Source organism: Mytilus trossulus, chromosome 14, assembly GCF_036588685.1.
Source record: "Mytilus trossulus isolate FHL-02 chromosome 14, PNRI_Mtr1.1.1.hap1, whole genome shotgun sequence".
Taxonomy (NCBI): Eukaryota; Metazoa; Mollusca; class Bivalvia; order Mytilida; family Mytilidae; genus Mytilus; species Mytilus trossulus.
Window position 1 is genome coordinate 53,118,965 of NC_086386.1, and position 16,835 is coordinate 53,135,799.

The following is a 16,835-nucleotide window of genomic DNA, read 5'->3' on the forward strand; positions in this document are numbered from 1 at the left end:
ATTCTGACTGAAGTCCAATTCTAGAGACATAAGATAATGCAACAAGCATTAATCTTAGACAACAATGTATTAAATCAACGCTCTCAAAACAGAATTGCAGTTGCTTCAAAATTTAACAGGTTAATCTGGAAAACATGCCAATTTAGTGCCAACACCTTTGAAAACATAACGAAAGATAACATAACTAAATAGACATTTCCCATCAATAAATTCTGATCTATTCCATTCTCATACCCATCATGAAAACACCAATACAAGACATTCTCTATCAATGCCTACATATTTACTAGACAAGTGAGATTGAAATATATGTCACAACAGCCAAAATATGCAAAAGATTGGAGAAAAATTTGGCAGGAAGAAATTGGGACAAGCTTTCTATGAAAAAATAGTTGCTGAAAATTATTTTTGTTGTATTTTGTGTTTCTTAAATTAAACAATACCAGAAATAATATGTTGGACGCTTACACTTTATTTGAACTTAGGAAATGATTAAAAGAAATACTTGATTTGCAAACAGAAACTCATTTTTCAAAGTTGTAATTTTATAAATCAACATCTTTGTGTCTTACCAGCATGATCAGTAAATGCTAACAAAATACAAATAGATATATCTTGTGTCTCCCTAATGTATGTACCAAGATGCAGGAAAGGTTTTGACAGTCCAAAAACAGAACTTTATATAATTTTAATATCTAATTAACTTGGTTTGTTTCTTATTGCTTAGAAAATATAAACATTATTGCAACAAAACAGACACAAATACAAAGGATTACAAGATAACAATGGCTCAAATAAATTCTGATTTTATGACCCACAAAACCTGATAATGCCAGTATATAATATCGCAGTGCCAACATATTTACTATGTAATTTAGACAAGAAAGCCATTTCCCTTACACCTTATCGTGTAATAAGTTGTTAACCGTTATATAACACAGGCTCTCGTCAGATAACAACATTATTTTTGTCTTGGGAGGTGATATACACGATCATACACCACAAAAATGATTAGAAAACCCATTTTTCAATGATTTTAAAAGATGTTACTTATTAAAAGTGAGATGTATTTTTGAACATAGCATTTTCTGCCTAATGATTTTAATCAAGGGGATTTTCACACACGTCTGCTCTTAGGAGTGGGGAAACATGTTAAGATTTAAATTAAACTGATCTTGTTTAGATTCGTACCCTCATCTGCCGAACAAATATTGTAATAACAAATAATTGAATCATGAGGAATCTGGTATTATTATAGATTTTTCAAAAAGTGAATAAATTAACTTTCAAACTCTGACTATTCTCCCATCTAATTCACTATTCTTGCATTATTAAATTCCTTAATAATATCAAACTTGCTTTCAATAGGTATTGCAAATAGCAGGACACAAAGTTGGGTGCCCTTAAATATAAGGAAGGACAATTCTGTAAAAGAAGCCATATTTTGATAAGGGACAATTACAAATGCAAACAATTTAAATGCATAAAATAATTATTAGAGAATGGCTCCAACATCAAATGTGCTGCTGTATTGTAAATGAATTTAAAAAAAAACTGATACAATCTCTCCCCCCTCCCTTAATGTGGTATAATACATTGAGATAGTGGAATCAACTTTACTAAGAAACAATTTTCTGTCTGTTGTTTAAGACATTTCTTTAACTATGTTGACTCATTGGAGTTTTAAATTTGTTTTGTGTTGTTTTCTTGGTATGTACAACTTTGATATCTGCAGACAAATAAATCAAATAATCAGGCAAAACTTTTGAATATGATGATTAATTTCCAGAACCAAATTTTAGAATTTAAAATCTAAAATACTCTACATTATAGAACATGATATATACCAAAGGAAGCATATTTCAATTCTTCAAAGATTATAAACTGCATGTGTCATATTTTCTACACCAAGTAATAATAACCCTGTCATAATCTCACCTCAGAATGTATAAATTTTATCTCTTTAATGCATCGTACAGATGGAAAACATACACAAATCAGATAGTTTATCTGTTAATCATATGTAAAGCTTATGTAAGCTGGCATTTATAATGAATTTGGACATTTTTCTTCCTGAAGAAAAATGAAAAGTCCCATCTGGATACAAGATGCATGTAGGTACGGAGGACAAGATAAGATAAATCTGTAAACTTGAACCTGACAGGGTGTGTTTGATTAGCTCTAATCAGAAATATCTGCAAAAGATGCATAGCATTTTGATGAACATTTTGAGGACAAGTCACATCTGGGTTTGTTAAACAATCAAGTCAGAAAATCCTGCAATTCTAAGACTTAACCAGTTGCTTTATACATTCAAAATGTTTTCAAGAAATACATGCATTATTTTATGATGAAACTAAAAAGATCAAGCAGGGGCAGATCAAGCTATTTTAAAAATAAAAAGGGGGGGTTCCTAACCCAGGACAAAAGGGGGGGTTCCAACTACATGTCCCCATTCAAATGCATTGATCGTCCACAAAAATGGGGGTTCCAACCCCCGGACCCCCCTCTGGATACGCGCCTGCCAAGACTGGGGCAATTTAGTACTTGATGTTTCTTGAAGAGGACCTGTAGATCTTAGATGTCTTTATTTTGCTGTGTTGTAAGGATGCGGCTGAATCCCCAAATCTCCATTTACTCAAGACCTTGTCAGAATGTCAATAAATATGGTTTCACCTCTTACAATTATCGTTGAGACATTTCTAAATATACATGATATACATGACTTTGAAATAGCTCATGAGATCAAACATTGAATTTTTTAAAAATGTATGACTATAAGAACAGGTGTATATGAAATATACCTGTATAAGAAGTAAGATTGTTAAAAAAAAATAAACGACACCTGCTTCTGGTGCACAAATGTAGCCTTGTGACTAAAGTTTACTATGCAATACTCATTTTATTTTTCATGACATAGGAGGGATTTGATCATAAAATCTTTTTGTAAAACAGTAAAGGCAAAGATCTGGCAATTATGACAAGGAACACCTGTGGGAGTCATAACTAAAAATATGAAATCAATTTGAATTGATAATTCACAACTGTGAGGTCATGGTAGATTATGGAAAAGTGTCAAAGAGTTTGGGTGGTATGATTGAAGCAAGCTGGAACAAAAAATATAAAAATATGCCAAGGAACAAAATAATTCAAATTGTCTTAGATAATACCAGAAGATTATTAAATTATATTTATTTTTGGTTTTCTCCTTTTTCAATCACAGGTCAAGATTTTTGTAGGAGTCATATTAAATGTAGATGGAATTAAATATTTAAAAAACGATCACATTCTTCAGTTTAATTCTTCACATTTCCACTTTAAATACAAAATTTAGAAGACAGTTTCCTACAGTGAATGCTTAACAAATGTCAAAGTTATCATAAAATACTGTTAAGTGCTTTGCAATTTTAACACATAAATTTAGAAAAAAATTGTGCATTATCTCAAGTTGTTGAAATAATCTTGGGTTTAAAAGAAATTAAAATGTCATAAAAAGTCATAAAAGCTGATTTAAATTGTCTAGATTATCAACTTTTGAAATGAATCCATGAACTTTTCCCCCTCTGTTACCTCTGAAGTTACATTATGACCTTGACCTTGCAAGATTGTGAATCTCCATGTAGGTCACAAATATGTTTTTTAATTAAAATTTTCAGTGATGGGTTCCTGGTAACTCGCGACACATAATCAACATTCATGACCAAAAAAACTCATGCCTGCGTCAAAATTAAAAATTAAAATCTCAATTTCTCGCTTTTACTTATAAAATAATAATTATTTTTTTATTCGTGAGGCATTTGTCAAGGTAAAAACTCCTTGCTGTCTGTTTCAAACCTGTTATTCTGAAGTTTACATCGTTCAATCATGTCTGATCAAAGAAAAATAAAATCTAATGTTTAATTTTTTATAGAAAATAACATGCTGTTCTCAATCTAATTGTCAAATTTTGACAACTTGATGTATCAATTAAGCTATGACCCAGACCAATTTATTCTCTTAAATGATTACCAGAAAAACTGGTTATAAGTGCAGTTTATAGGTCTTAAATGATGATCACAAAATCTCCTGATCAGAAGCTGATCACTCATTTGAGTTGCCCTCTTTATTTATTGATTTAATATGTCATTTTAATCAATCAGAGGTACATGGGATCTATGTCAAGACTTAAAGACCAAGGATGGCAAATTGTCACTTAAAACATTAAGCTACCTGTGCAAATTCTTCCATAGAATGCACAGATCTTCCTCTATTTGGGGCTCATTTGAAGAAGGTTTAGCAGCCCAAGATTTGTTGGCACACATATCTGCCTCTATTTGGGTCTTACTTCAAGAAGATTAAAAGCAGCCATACATTTGTGTGTGCACAGAAATTCCTCTATGCATGCATATGGACTCTCAAGATTTAAGATTTTCAGTTCAGTTCTTTTCTGGCTTTTGTTTTATTGTCAATTGGTTATTGTAATGGTAACTTTTTATGAGACCTCTTCTAATTCCTAATACATAGAAACCATTTGATAATCTAAACTTGCTTAAACTACCGTAATACTAGGAGAATTACTTAAGGTTTCATCATGTCCCAATTGTTACACGCCTTCATAGTAAATCTTTAAAATAACTAAATAAATATTGATATGTCATTATTCATTTTAATTCCACTATAACAATTTCTTGAAATAAATAAATATTAATACCGGTAGTTTTGGATTAATTTTAATTTTCACGAATATGGATTAACATATTTTAAATATTCAGCATCCATTCTTTTTTAAAAAAAAAGCCTCAAAACATTCCTTTAACCCAGACTTGAAAAACAAATCAGTCATGAAGTATTTATAGTAATCAAAAACCTGACAAAATTACGAAAACTTAATCCGACCAATCAGAGCGTGACAAAAGATACAATTAGTCCAAACAAAGTAATACAATTATTTTATCGTTTTAAATGTCCAATTTGAAAACAGATACTGGGCTTCATAGACAAATATTTACTTTAAATTTTTCATTGTTCGCTTCTCGGATTAGGTTTTAAAGGAGCGACTGTTACAACAGTGTCTGTCTGTCCAAAGCCACTTTTCAAATACTTAAAGCCACTCTAGAATATGTTTTTATTAAAATACATTAAAATTGATGGAATATTTATAGAAAAAAAAAGATTTTATTTTAATTAAAAACTGGAGTTTAACTGAACTTTAAGTTCTCCTACACCATGCAACTGTTTAACAAATGAACTTTTAAGATTTGAGAGAAAATAATAAAAAATCTTTGCAAGAGGAAAATTACTTTTCCCAATCAGCCCTAATATTTGTTTACCAAAATTGTTTCTAAACATGACTTAATTGTACATTGTTACTTCTTTGTTTAAAACAAAAATTAAAACAGAAAAAAAACGTCTTGAAAAAATTGGTTTATTTAAACAATTATATAAAGTATGTTCCCTACTGGAATTTTGAAAACAATAAGAAAAAAGACAAACAATATATATTAACTATATTTGGATTTGCTTTCTCATCGAAGTATACCACAAAGATCTTTCCATTTATATGAAATGAATTAAAATTATTCCAACAACAAACACAAAACGTGTAAAAAAATATTTTGCCAAGAACATCCTTTTAATAAAGTTGACAGTATAGTATTAATCGTTAAACCCTTTTCATTTAAATTGTGTAAACAATGCATATTTCGTTTACAAAGAGATCACATGTCTTAAATACAGGGTTCCGTAAAACTGATTAAAACTTGATAATGCCTTTATTGTCTGTCTTTACTAAAATAAGACGGTTATACGGTGCAAATCTGGCCTCTTATGAGGGGGTGATAGAACGTTTGTCCTGTAATTTTAGGAATGATTTAAAGTTTAAGTCAATTCAAACTATTTTTAGCTAGTTTTATGCAAATTCTTTGCTCAAAACTGCTTCAAGGATTATTTTTTTTCAATCTGAAATATGGAATGCAGTGTATTATAAATTTTTTGTCTTTTAAATATTGTTTTAGTATGTGTCAATTTGTTTCCTCAGAATATATTATTTCCCTAGTATCAAGCTATTTTTTAACAATATTTGTTAATGAAGAGATAGAAATACCCTGGCCCCAACGCTGTGAAAGTTTTATGTCCTGTGCTTATTATCGTTATTTAACTTATATATATCCAATTAGATTTTGCTGACCATAAAAGGAAATAAAACCTTTTCCACAAATTTTGTAATTCAGACTCTCTGGACTAACACCCCCTTTGATATACCTTGAACAGCAGTATTTTGTTAATTCATTTTTTTAATTCTCACAACACACAACTTTTGACGTCATAGATTAACTGTGATTATTTAACGAACTTCATGATGTCAATCAACAGCCAAAAATTGAGGTCAGACTTAGTTAAATCATGGGAAGTTGTAATCATGTATTGTTGCAATTTGATAACTCGAGACAATTTACCACATGCATCTCCTGACAACACATGCAAAAAAAATGAAATAATTACATTCTTTATGTGTAATTAAAATTTTCAATAATTTAGTCATAATAAGGGAATGACAGCTATCTTAAAAGATGACACAATGTCGCCACAAGGAACAATGGTCACTAAAAAACAAAGATATTTTAAAACAAACTATTTTTCAAATAACGTATTAAAAAAAGCCAACTGTTTCAATCCATTGTTTTAAAAGGTACAGATTTATGATTGCGTCGGAGGCCATTTAAATTTTGAATGAACGAAACATTATCATAATGCAAAATCTTGACAAATTATTTACACTTTATTTTTTTTCAAAACAATTATCATTAACATCAATAAGTTAAACAAAAATCGTGACTTCGCTTGGTTTAGAATTTTGCAAGAATTCACAAAACACGCAACATTTTGTTTGAAACCAATTCTACAAAATATCGATTGAAACGATAGAAAGGAAAGAAAGATGAATCGCTTTTTAGAAATTGAAATTTAAAACATTTCTATGTGTTGAAAGCTCTTTTGTCGAAAATACAGTACAAATGATAACTTGATATATTGGGCATCCAATATGATTTTTTTTGCACAACAGTGTTCGCTGTCCCGTAAGACTTCTGGACCATAAATTTGATATCGACTTCCTACGTCTGAATCATATTACATGTACAACTTCTGTCAACTACCTATCCGTTTACCCATCCTTCTCTTTCACTGATTTTTAATAAGTTTAAACTTTTTGGGGTGGTCCCTTTGCAAACAATGACACTAGCTGTACAGCAATAACAAAAGACATATAAAATAAGCAAACTTAATTCCTTTATAATGTTTTTCAATTATTTTTTTCCAAAAATAAAACGAAAATTATATAGGTTTTTATACAAAAGTATTTCTCGAGCTTTACCAAAATAATACATCTCTTGTAACCTTTAAAATCAATTATGAATTTTACAGAAAGGTGAGAGAAAGGCGCCAAGCAATTATTTTTCAATTTAACAAAATAATTTCAATCAAAACTCCCAATAAACTTGATATACCTGAAGTGATACTTTTAATACAACCAATGCTTCAACAAACATATTTCTTTGTTTACGTTTTAAACAAGGTTAAGAACTTGAGCCAAATTTTGTCTCCGATACCCCCTTAGGACCTCACAAAAAAAACAGGATACCCAATTCAATTACAACTTCTAGTTTGACAACACATGGGCTATCAAAATAAAGAGGAAAATTAACAATATTCTTTGTTGACAGTACAAGCAAGTTTTATATTTTTCAGACCAAGGGATTTTAAATCGATTTCTGAATAGAATTAAGTAAGCCCTAATCTCGAACAACACTTTTAGATCTGTGAGTTATAGGAGAAAATGGTCTTAGAATAAATGAATTAATCTAAAAGTCCCAATAAAAAGAACGAACAACAGTTTTAAAAGGATCTGTGAGTTATGAGAGAAAATGGTTTCGGAATAAATGAATTAATCTAAAACCCAAATGAAAAGAAGAACGACATTAATTGAAATGTGAATGTTATGTAGGTTTTAGCACAGTTACGATCAAATAAAAAGACTCTTTACAATCAGTGAATAAATTGTGTTCGTCCTGCTATTTGAAAATCATGTATTTCCACCGTAATTGATGGTATTTTAGTTCGACAGTCATTTATTCAATTCTGTAAAAATAAATCATTATTCATCACTTAGCAATCCTGACTTTATATAATCCTAATTATTATGAATTCATTATAAATGTGTGGAATACTAATTTTCAAGGATTGTGTTGATACAAGCTAATCCACTAATTTAAAGAGTAAAAAAATGTACAGTTCCCTTTAGGCTTGGATGCAAACTCCTGATTTAAAATTAGTGAGACCATAATAAAAGAAGTGGGACAACTACCAAACAATTGAAAAATATCTTAGAGGTCAACATGATCAGGTCTTCAATAAAATGATATTCTCTATCCATGGTCAAGTTCAAATTTGCGCAGCGTCTACAAAAGTTTGCCATCAATTAAACAGGGTGGCTCAACTTATAAATGGCAATCACTGATATCTTATTCAATTTAGATTTCAAAGTTTGTTTTGACAGAATTTCGTCGATGACAGAAGTCATGGACAGAGACACCTACCAGAATCAATATCTGTAGCAGAAACCATGGCAACACTTGTTCCTATGGCAACATCTTCCTTGACCTCAGTGCTGTATGACATGGGGTCAAAGACGGGTTCATTGTCATTTGTGTCCTTGATGTTCATAAATATTGTGACTGTAGATGACAGAACAGGGCTCCCTCTATCTTCTGCTTTGACTCTCAGGGTATATAACTGTATCTAAAAAAAATCAAGATAGAAAATTCTAATAATGTTACAAAAAAGAAAAATATTCTTCTTATCCAAAGATGATGTCACAGCAATGTAGTTATTGGTATTGTGGTACTGTCTGCTAGATATCGATCGATATTTATGTAAACAAATTTTTTTGGGGGATTTTATCAATTTTCCCTCCCTCCATCCCCTTTTTTCAACTCCTTTTCTTAATTTAGAATCGATCAGTTTCATGAAGGAGTTGTAACAGAAAAAAATAATGTCTTTCATGATCAAATAATGTTCAAAAATTGTGTGACATAGAGTCCATCATGTGTTGATGTGACATATAAAACACCATTAGTTAACCAAGTTTACTTTGAGTACAGGTGAAAACATCAACTAATCATTTCAATACACATTTACTAATTACTTAGGTCATTAACATAAGAATTTCTCGTCAAAAGTTTATTACTTTTCTGTAAACATGAAAAATGATTCACCAGCGGAAATATATTCATTTTATTGTCAGAATTTAAATTATTGATGTTCAAAGATAGAAAATAAATTATACGTACATGATATTTTGATCACAAAGAAATCTTTTTTAAGGACATTTATTTAACGTTTAAATAAAATTTACATTTATATGAGTGTCTTTGTGGGCACCATAAAAATTCAACGAATTTCTAATTCACTATGCAGCTACGGTGAAAAATATTTAAAACCCTGAGAGTTGAAACTTGAATAGACACTTATACATATACTCTCCATCAAAATTACCTCTTCAAAGTCTAAATTTCCTCTCAAAGTAAATGTTCCCTTCTGGAGGTCCAACATAAATAAATCAGACCCCCAGGTGGTCAAGAGGGTATAGTAGACCTCTCCAGCTATTCCTTCATCCAAATCCTCAGCCTCCACTCTTCCAAGGGTGGTCCCGACAGCAGTGTCTTCTGGGACATCGAAAGTGTACAGACTTTGTTTAAAAGTTGGTGGACTATCGTTGATGTCTGTAACCGTGACAACCACAGTAGCTGTAGATGTCTGTACTCCATCTGAAACTTGCACAACAAGTGTATGCTTTTTGTTGGTCTCTCTGTCCAACTTTGATGAAAGTTTGATTTCACCTGAAAAATAAAAACAAAGTTGAGTAGAATATTGAAGTCTTATATATACAAAAGGCTAAAAAGATCTTATTTTGTATGCTTACCAAAAACTGCATACCCTGAATTGTGTGAACTTAAGGAATTCTATTTAATTGCATACATTCACATCATTTTGTTTCTGATGAATAGTTGTTTCATTGACAATCATACCTTATCTTTCTAAAGATAATTTACTGTTACAGACTAAATTCATATTCATCCAATAAAAATAATGGTCAAAATTTAAGTAAGAGATCTTAATAAGATGTAAAAGATGTCTTACCTAACCTAAATAATGGCAGTAGTTTAAACATTTGATCATGTAGTGTATTAATTCAAGATCCATTTTTGAGCATCCCTATTTTGTTAATCCAATCTGATGGTTACAGTTGTCTCATTTTCAATCATACCACATCTGCTTATCATAGTATTAAAAAGTAAATATTGAAAGTCATACCTGAATTGTTAATGATGAATTTCCCATCACTTCCACTTCTAATAACCAGGCTGACCTGCCCAGTGGTATCTTCATCAGTGACCACAACAGATGCAACTCTTGTACCCGTGGCTGTTCCCTCAGGAACAGTTTCAGCATACAGATTCTTACTGAATTTCGGTGGAGTGTCATTTAAATCTTGAATTGTGACAACAACCTGAAATAAATATTTGAAACATTAAATCATATATATAGATAAGTGAACTATTGTTAACTGTGAATTTTATATCAGGATTTCTAAGAAACAGCAAGAGTTAAGAATAATATACTACGTAATAATAATAACCCCTGCAGGAAAGGTTCCTCAGCAGATCCCTCTCCATGCTGCAGTAAATACTTGAAAATTGGTAATTGCTGCTTAAATTAATTAGCTTAGCAAGAAGCATGTTTCGAGTAATAAGAGCAAAGACTTTCCCAATGAGTTAAACTTAAATGTCACCAAAATTATATGGTCTTCCTTTCAGAAATTGTACATTCAATTTCAAAAGTTTGCCTCAATATAAGGCATCATAAATATTCAATTTCATATTACATTAGTAAGTTCTCCCTTGATGTGCATTTATATAAATGGCATCATCATCATTATCTTGTTTGTATATAACTGTACATTAAAGTTTAATTGTAACATGTATCAATGCCATCTACTCTAGCATTTCTGATCAACAGACATGAAGATCTCTAGAGTCTAAGATAGCTAATAATAAATGTGTAATTATGAAATGCTGCTTTATATACTAATGACAGAAAGTCAAAGTGAAACTTCTAGTTATCATAAAACTTAAATATTCGATAGAACTAAATGTTACCAATATTAAAACTATATCCCCCCAAAATTGTTATTAACAATACTTATGTAAACATTTTTCAGTGCCTGATTATACTGAGTCATCATACATGACAGAAAGATTAAAATTTGGCTGTTACATGAAAGAAGATCTTGAGTTTTCATGGTTTTATTTTGTATTTTAGGAAGGAAAGAACAAAGAAAATCTCATCTTCAGACTTGATACTAATACTTTAAGCTGTGTTCGACTAAGCAAATCTAGCTGCATTAAATTCTTTAATCCTGTAGACTTAAAAATAAAACCTTATTTTTTTAAATAAACAAAATAAGGCTCTTTTTTTCAAAAACAATTAGTCGCATAATTACAAAATTGATTAGTTTTGTAATGGCAGTATAAAATAACCAGTATTTAATGTTGTTTGTGGAATAGGTAGGATTTAATGGACCATATGTTATGGCTCATTTATAAAGTCAGTTAAGCATTACAATTATTACTGGGTAAATCAAAGTGGAATATTCAGAGATGTATCATTTCACTATAGAAATTAGTCAACATAGAGAAATAGAGATATAGAATAGTGGATTTTAGTGTCTTTATTGTTAGCTGAGACTAAAAGGGCATGTGGACCGTATATGATGAGGCTGTGTAATCTTCGCTATGTCCATTTTTTGCTTTTCAATGTAACATTTTTATACTCTGTCTCATTTTAATGAACAGTGAAATGTACAAGTAGGGAATTTGTCGTAAACTGTCCCCAAAAATATACACTTGCAGTAAAATTGAAGACCTCCTATTCCTTGAAACTGGACGAACTGTGCAAAAATTTCCAATATGTGTTTCATACTGACAGTTATCAATGCAAATAGCACAATCAAAAGACGACATGCAGAAGTAAACATCAAAAGGGTTTTCTTTACAGTAGACACTGCAGGTGAAACTGTCAAGTCCAACTATTAATGGACCCAAGTTTGAAAAAAAAAATCCTTTCCAATTAATCTAGCTTCATAATCAAATTCTTGAAGGATAAAATAGATATTTAAAGATCTTCAGAAAGACTGTGTACAACATCAAAAAGTATCTTCACATGGGGTATGGCCTTTTACCATACCTTGTGGTTAATCTTGATTTAATCATCCCCCTTTTTTTCTCAATCAAAATATGGTTTATAAAATATATAAAGATACCAGAAATACATTCAAAACCTTCAGAAAAAGACAAATTGCACTTAATACACCTTCTCAAGGGAAAGAATTCCGAATGACAATTTCAATAAAGTTCTACTCCTGCCTAACAAACAAATCATTATACACTTTAAACCTCAAAATCACTTCTCAAAGACCTTTTCTTGTTTGTTCAAGAAGTTAATTTGTAGCACTACAAATGTAATAACAGCTCATGTTTTATCTACCACATGAGGCAATGGGAAAAACATGCAAATTACATCAGCTTAAAGCACATTACATAATTTTAATGTTTACTAAATTGGATTAACACTTGTCAATGTGCAATTTAGCAACAGGAGACTTTCAAGTGAGATTTTCTTTTACCGTTTCTCTGTTAATCTTACAAAACTATTTAATCCTATAAAGGTTTTCATTAATTTATATTTAACATGTCAAAGAAATTTTTCGTGGTCGAACAGACTCAAGGCGAACTGAGAGGTTTGATTAATTTTAATCTCATTATTTCGTGTATTTATTTTGTACTTGTTAATAAATCCTTGCCTTAATCATAACACCTGTTATATATATTATTATATAGCAGGTCTACTGATCGAAATATCCCCTGCAATTTGAACCAAAGAAGAATATGGTATAAGTTGACCAAAGGCTGAACAATTTAGCAAAAAACAGCGTTGAAGCATTGAGAACTATGTTGAGGCAATTTGTTTTAACCATGGTCAACCATGTTATATTCTAAGCTTGACTATGGTACTTCATGGTAATTGACAACTATATCACCATATTTTTTTAGGACAGGTTACATATATACATCATGCAGGAAAATGAAACAGCAATGTATATTTAAGTTAAATCTGCTTTTCAACATTGCTTGATGCCTCAAACAGCTAGTAACTTACAAATTGGCCTTTTTAACTTTTTTGGAATCGAGCGTCACTGATGAGTCTTTTGTAGACGAAACGTGTGTAATGGCGTATATACTAAATTTAGTCCTGGTATCTACTGTAAATTCAGAAATTATTGCGAGGTTTTTATTATTGCGAAATATGCGACCGAGTTGTAAACGCAATAATTTAAACTCGCATTTTGAAATGTTTTATATGAATTAAACAAGATTTTTCTCAAAATCGTAATAATTAAAATCGCATTTAAGTCTAAAATGACAAAATCGCAATAATAAATGCACGCAATAATTTATGAATTTACAGTATGATGAGTTTATTTATACATGCAAGCCCCTGAAAAAGCATCCTACAATTTACCTTAATAAACCCTTTTCTCCCACCCAAGCTTAAAAATTTATCAACAAATCTTTTTTGGAGAAAATAAATAATCCTCGGACAATAAAAAAAATCTGGATTTTCCACCCAACTAAAAAAGTGTGATAATTTCAATATTTAACAAGACTCATACTGATTTTATTCAAGTTATTAAATGTTACAAAATTATACCCAACTACTTATTGCAGATGAATAATCAATGATGAATAGGTGGACGAAATCTTCTTAATTGGTAAAGTGTTGATTAAGTAGCTTTTTGATCAGGGTGTATACAAACCAACACGTATACAGATTAATGTTAAGTCCATCTTATATGACTCAACATTTAGATAATCTATTTTCAAGGTGGAAGATTTGGTTTTTAATAATAGAAGCATACTTAATTGTATTGATAAATATAAATCTAATGTCTACTAAACTCCTCAATGAGACACAGTAAACTAATAGTGTAAGCTGTAGAAATCTGCAAGTTTCCAGAAATAAGGAATCACGATGTACATTAACGTCCATTATAGAAATATAAACTTGAATGCTTTAAATTATAGTTTAAGATTTCAACCTCCCCTTTCCTTTTCACATGACAATATATTTTGTATGTATAAAATGTATATATTCAAACTGCTATTTGGCACAACTTTTTGGAATTTTGGGTCCTCAATGCTCTTCAACTTTGTATTTGTTTGGCTTTTGAACTTTTTTGATCTGAGCGTCACTGATGAGTCTTATGTAGACGAAACGCGCGTCTGGCGTATAAAAAAATTATAATCCTGGTACTTTTGATAACTATTATTGCAATTTACAGGCAACTTTCTGAACTTGGTTAAAAGCAAAAAGGGGAGATAATTTTGATAGCAATAATCAATCCACAATTTAATAATAACAAATCATATTCTTGCTTCAAGAAAAAACTTAAAAGCACTTTGCTCAAACATAAATCTTTCAGACATGATTCTGAAATAACTACTACATAGTTTACACCATAAATTCTATTGTTTAAAAAACATGTCAGCCATGCCTCTTCCACTGAATAAACATTGTATAAATCAATGCTTCAAAAGTTAATAAAAGGAACCTAATAAAAAATGCAAAGGTCATATAAAATCAGGATATCATTAATTCAAAATGTCCCAAATTTAAGATTGTCATTAAAATCTGATCAACGATAATGATTTTTCTTTTATTAAAAGTGTTATATGACAAAAGACATCCTGAATATAAACTGTTATTTATGTTGTTTACTAGTTTAAAAGGTAACACAGTCCACGCTGATTGCATTGTGAGTCGTTTTGTGTACAATCAAACTTGAATGTTATTGAGTGCATGAGGAAGATCATTCCTAACTTTTATACAAACTTTTTTTAGAAGAATCCAATAAAATAGAACTCAGGGGACATGAAGAAATAAACATCAATCAATCAATCCATAAAAAGCATATTTTCATTGATCCACAAAACAGTTACAGCAAAAAAAAAGAAACCCTTTACACATAACTAATGTTTTCAATATGAAGTAACTGAAAATCAGGCAGAAAGCAAGTGCAATTGCTAAATTATAATGAAGATATAAACAAGTGAAACTGCGAGCTACTGCTCACTGATGATACCCCTGCCGCAAGTGGATAATATAATATAATAGTGTAAAAATATGCAAGTGTTTGGTAAGCAGGAAGTTGTCGAGGGATGAATCTGAAAACACATCACACCGTATAGCTGACTTATATAAATCCTGAAACCAAATTCAGAAATCCTTGTATTGTAGTTCCTGAGAAAAATGTGACGAAAATTTTCAACTTCAGGCTATCATGTGTAAAATCATACAAGTGTTCGGTAAACAGGAAGTTGTCAAATGATCAATCTGAAAACTCATCACACGGTTTTAAGCTGACTTAGAAAAATCCTGAAACCAAATTTCTGAAATCCTTGTATTTTAGTTCCTGAGAAAAATGTGACGAAAAATATTCATGGGACGGACAGACAGATGTTAAACAGTATACCCCCCCCTTTTTTAAAGCGGGGCTATAAAAAAGAAGATGTGGTATGATTGCCAATGAGACAACTGTCCCCATTAAGAGACCAAAATGACATACATTAACAAATATAGGTCAATCCAGAGAGTCAACCAAAATCTGAGGCTATTCATGAGAAGAATTATCAGATTTTATAACCCCTTCAAACATTGTCAAAAACTTTGTATTTACAGAAAACTTTAAAGGCTAAAATTTACATTTGCAGAAAAATACCATCAAACAAGTTATTAATTTCACATAGCTAGAAAAAAGCAAATATTTTACTACTCATAATTTCTGTGTTTCTATTACGCTCTCTTTTGTACAAATTCATTCATAATTAGTCTTAAGTCAATGGAAATGCAATCAAAGACATAACTGTATTCTTGAAATGGCTTTGAACATGCTAGATTATGTAAGGAGAAAATTAACTCGCCATGTTAAACATATTAACTTAATTAAAACTTGAAACAAATTCTGTTATGTAATTTTTTTATTGCTAGATTGGCAGAAAAAATATGACAACTGAAATTTATAAAGAATCAATTTCATGTTGAACTGTGCAGAACTGTGACACTACAATTACGAAACAAAAGCCTGTAGTGTTTGTAATAGTTGTAGCAGTCGACAGTTTCATCAATGATGTGCAGCGATCAATTACATGCAGGGGAATTTAACTTGCACAACACTCAAAGTGCAATTTCTAAGTAATAATATTAAGTAAAGAATGCAGGCATTGAAGTTTGAAAATGTATTAAAAAAAAATCCCCATTTTCACTTTTCAAATAATTATGTGTAGTATATATATGGACTTCAACTATAATTGGTCAATGAATACAAGTATTTATCATTCATCAATCTGCAAGACTGCATTATGCAAATTTCAGAAGCAATCACGTTTTGTTTTTTTCATTTTCATATTTCAGTCACTAATGGCATATTTAATCTGCAATGCAATTTATTTTAGAAAACAACCCTCATGGAAAATTGGTGGCTGAATATTGTCTGAATTATTTCTGAATTCTATCTGAATAATCGTCTGAATAGGTCTGAATGTTGTATTTGTGTCTATTTCTGAATATTGACTGGATTTCGGACTATTCAGCCAGTATTCAGAAACAGAAATATTCAGAAACTAAGAAATATTCAGAAAATTTATGGGTTAAATGATGCTGTATTAAGAAATATTCAGCCA

At 30.5% G+C, this 16,835-nt stretch overlaps 1 protein-coding gene across 1 annotated transcript in view; it reads right to left on the reverse strand.

The window, feature by feature from the left end:
• The window catches only part of LOC134697876 (cadherin-related tumor suppressor-like), an 83,647-nt gene that overhangs the window by 40,347 nt on the left and 26,465 nt on the right, over window positions 1–16,835 (reverse strand). Inside the window, exons 2-4 of the mRNA XM_063560163.1 lie at window positions 10,351–10,546; window positions 9,532–9,875; window positions 8,574–8,775 (exon numbers count right to left, since the gene is read on the reverse strand). Of these exons, the coding sequence (XP_063416233.1) occupies window positions 8,574–8,775; window positions 9,532–9,875; window positions 10,351–10,546 (742 nt within the window). The remainder of the gene's footprint in view (window positions 1–8,573; window positions 8,776–9,531; window positions 9,876–10,350; window positions 10,547–16,835) is intronic.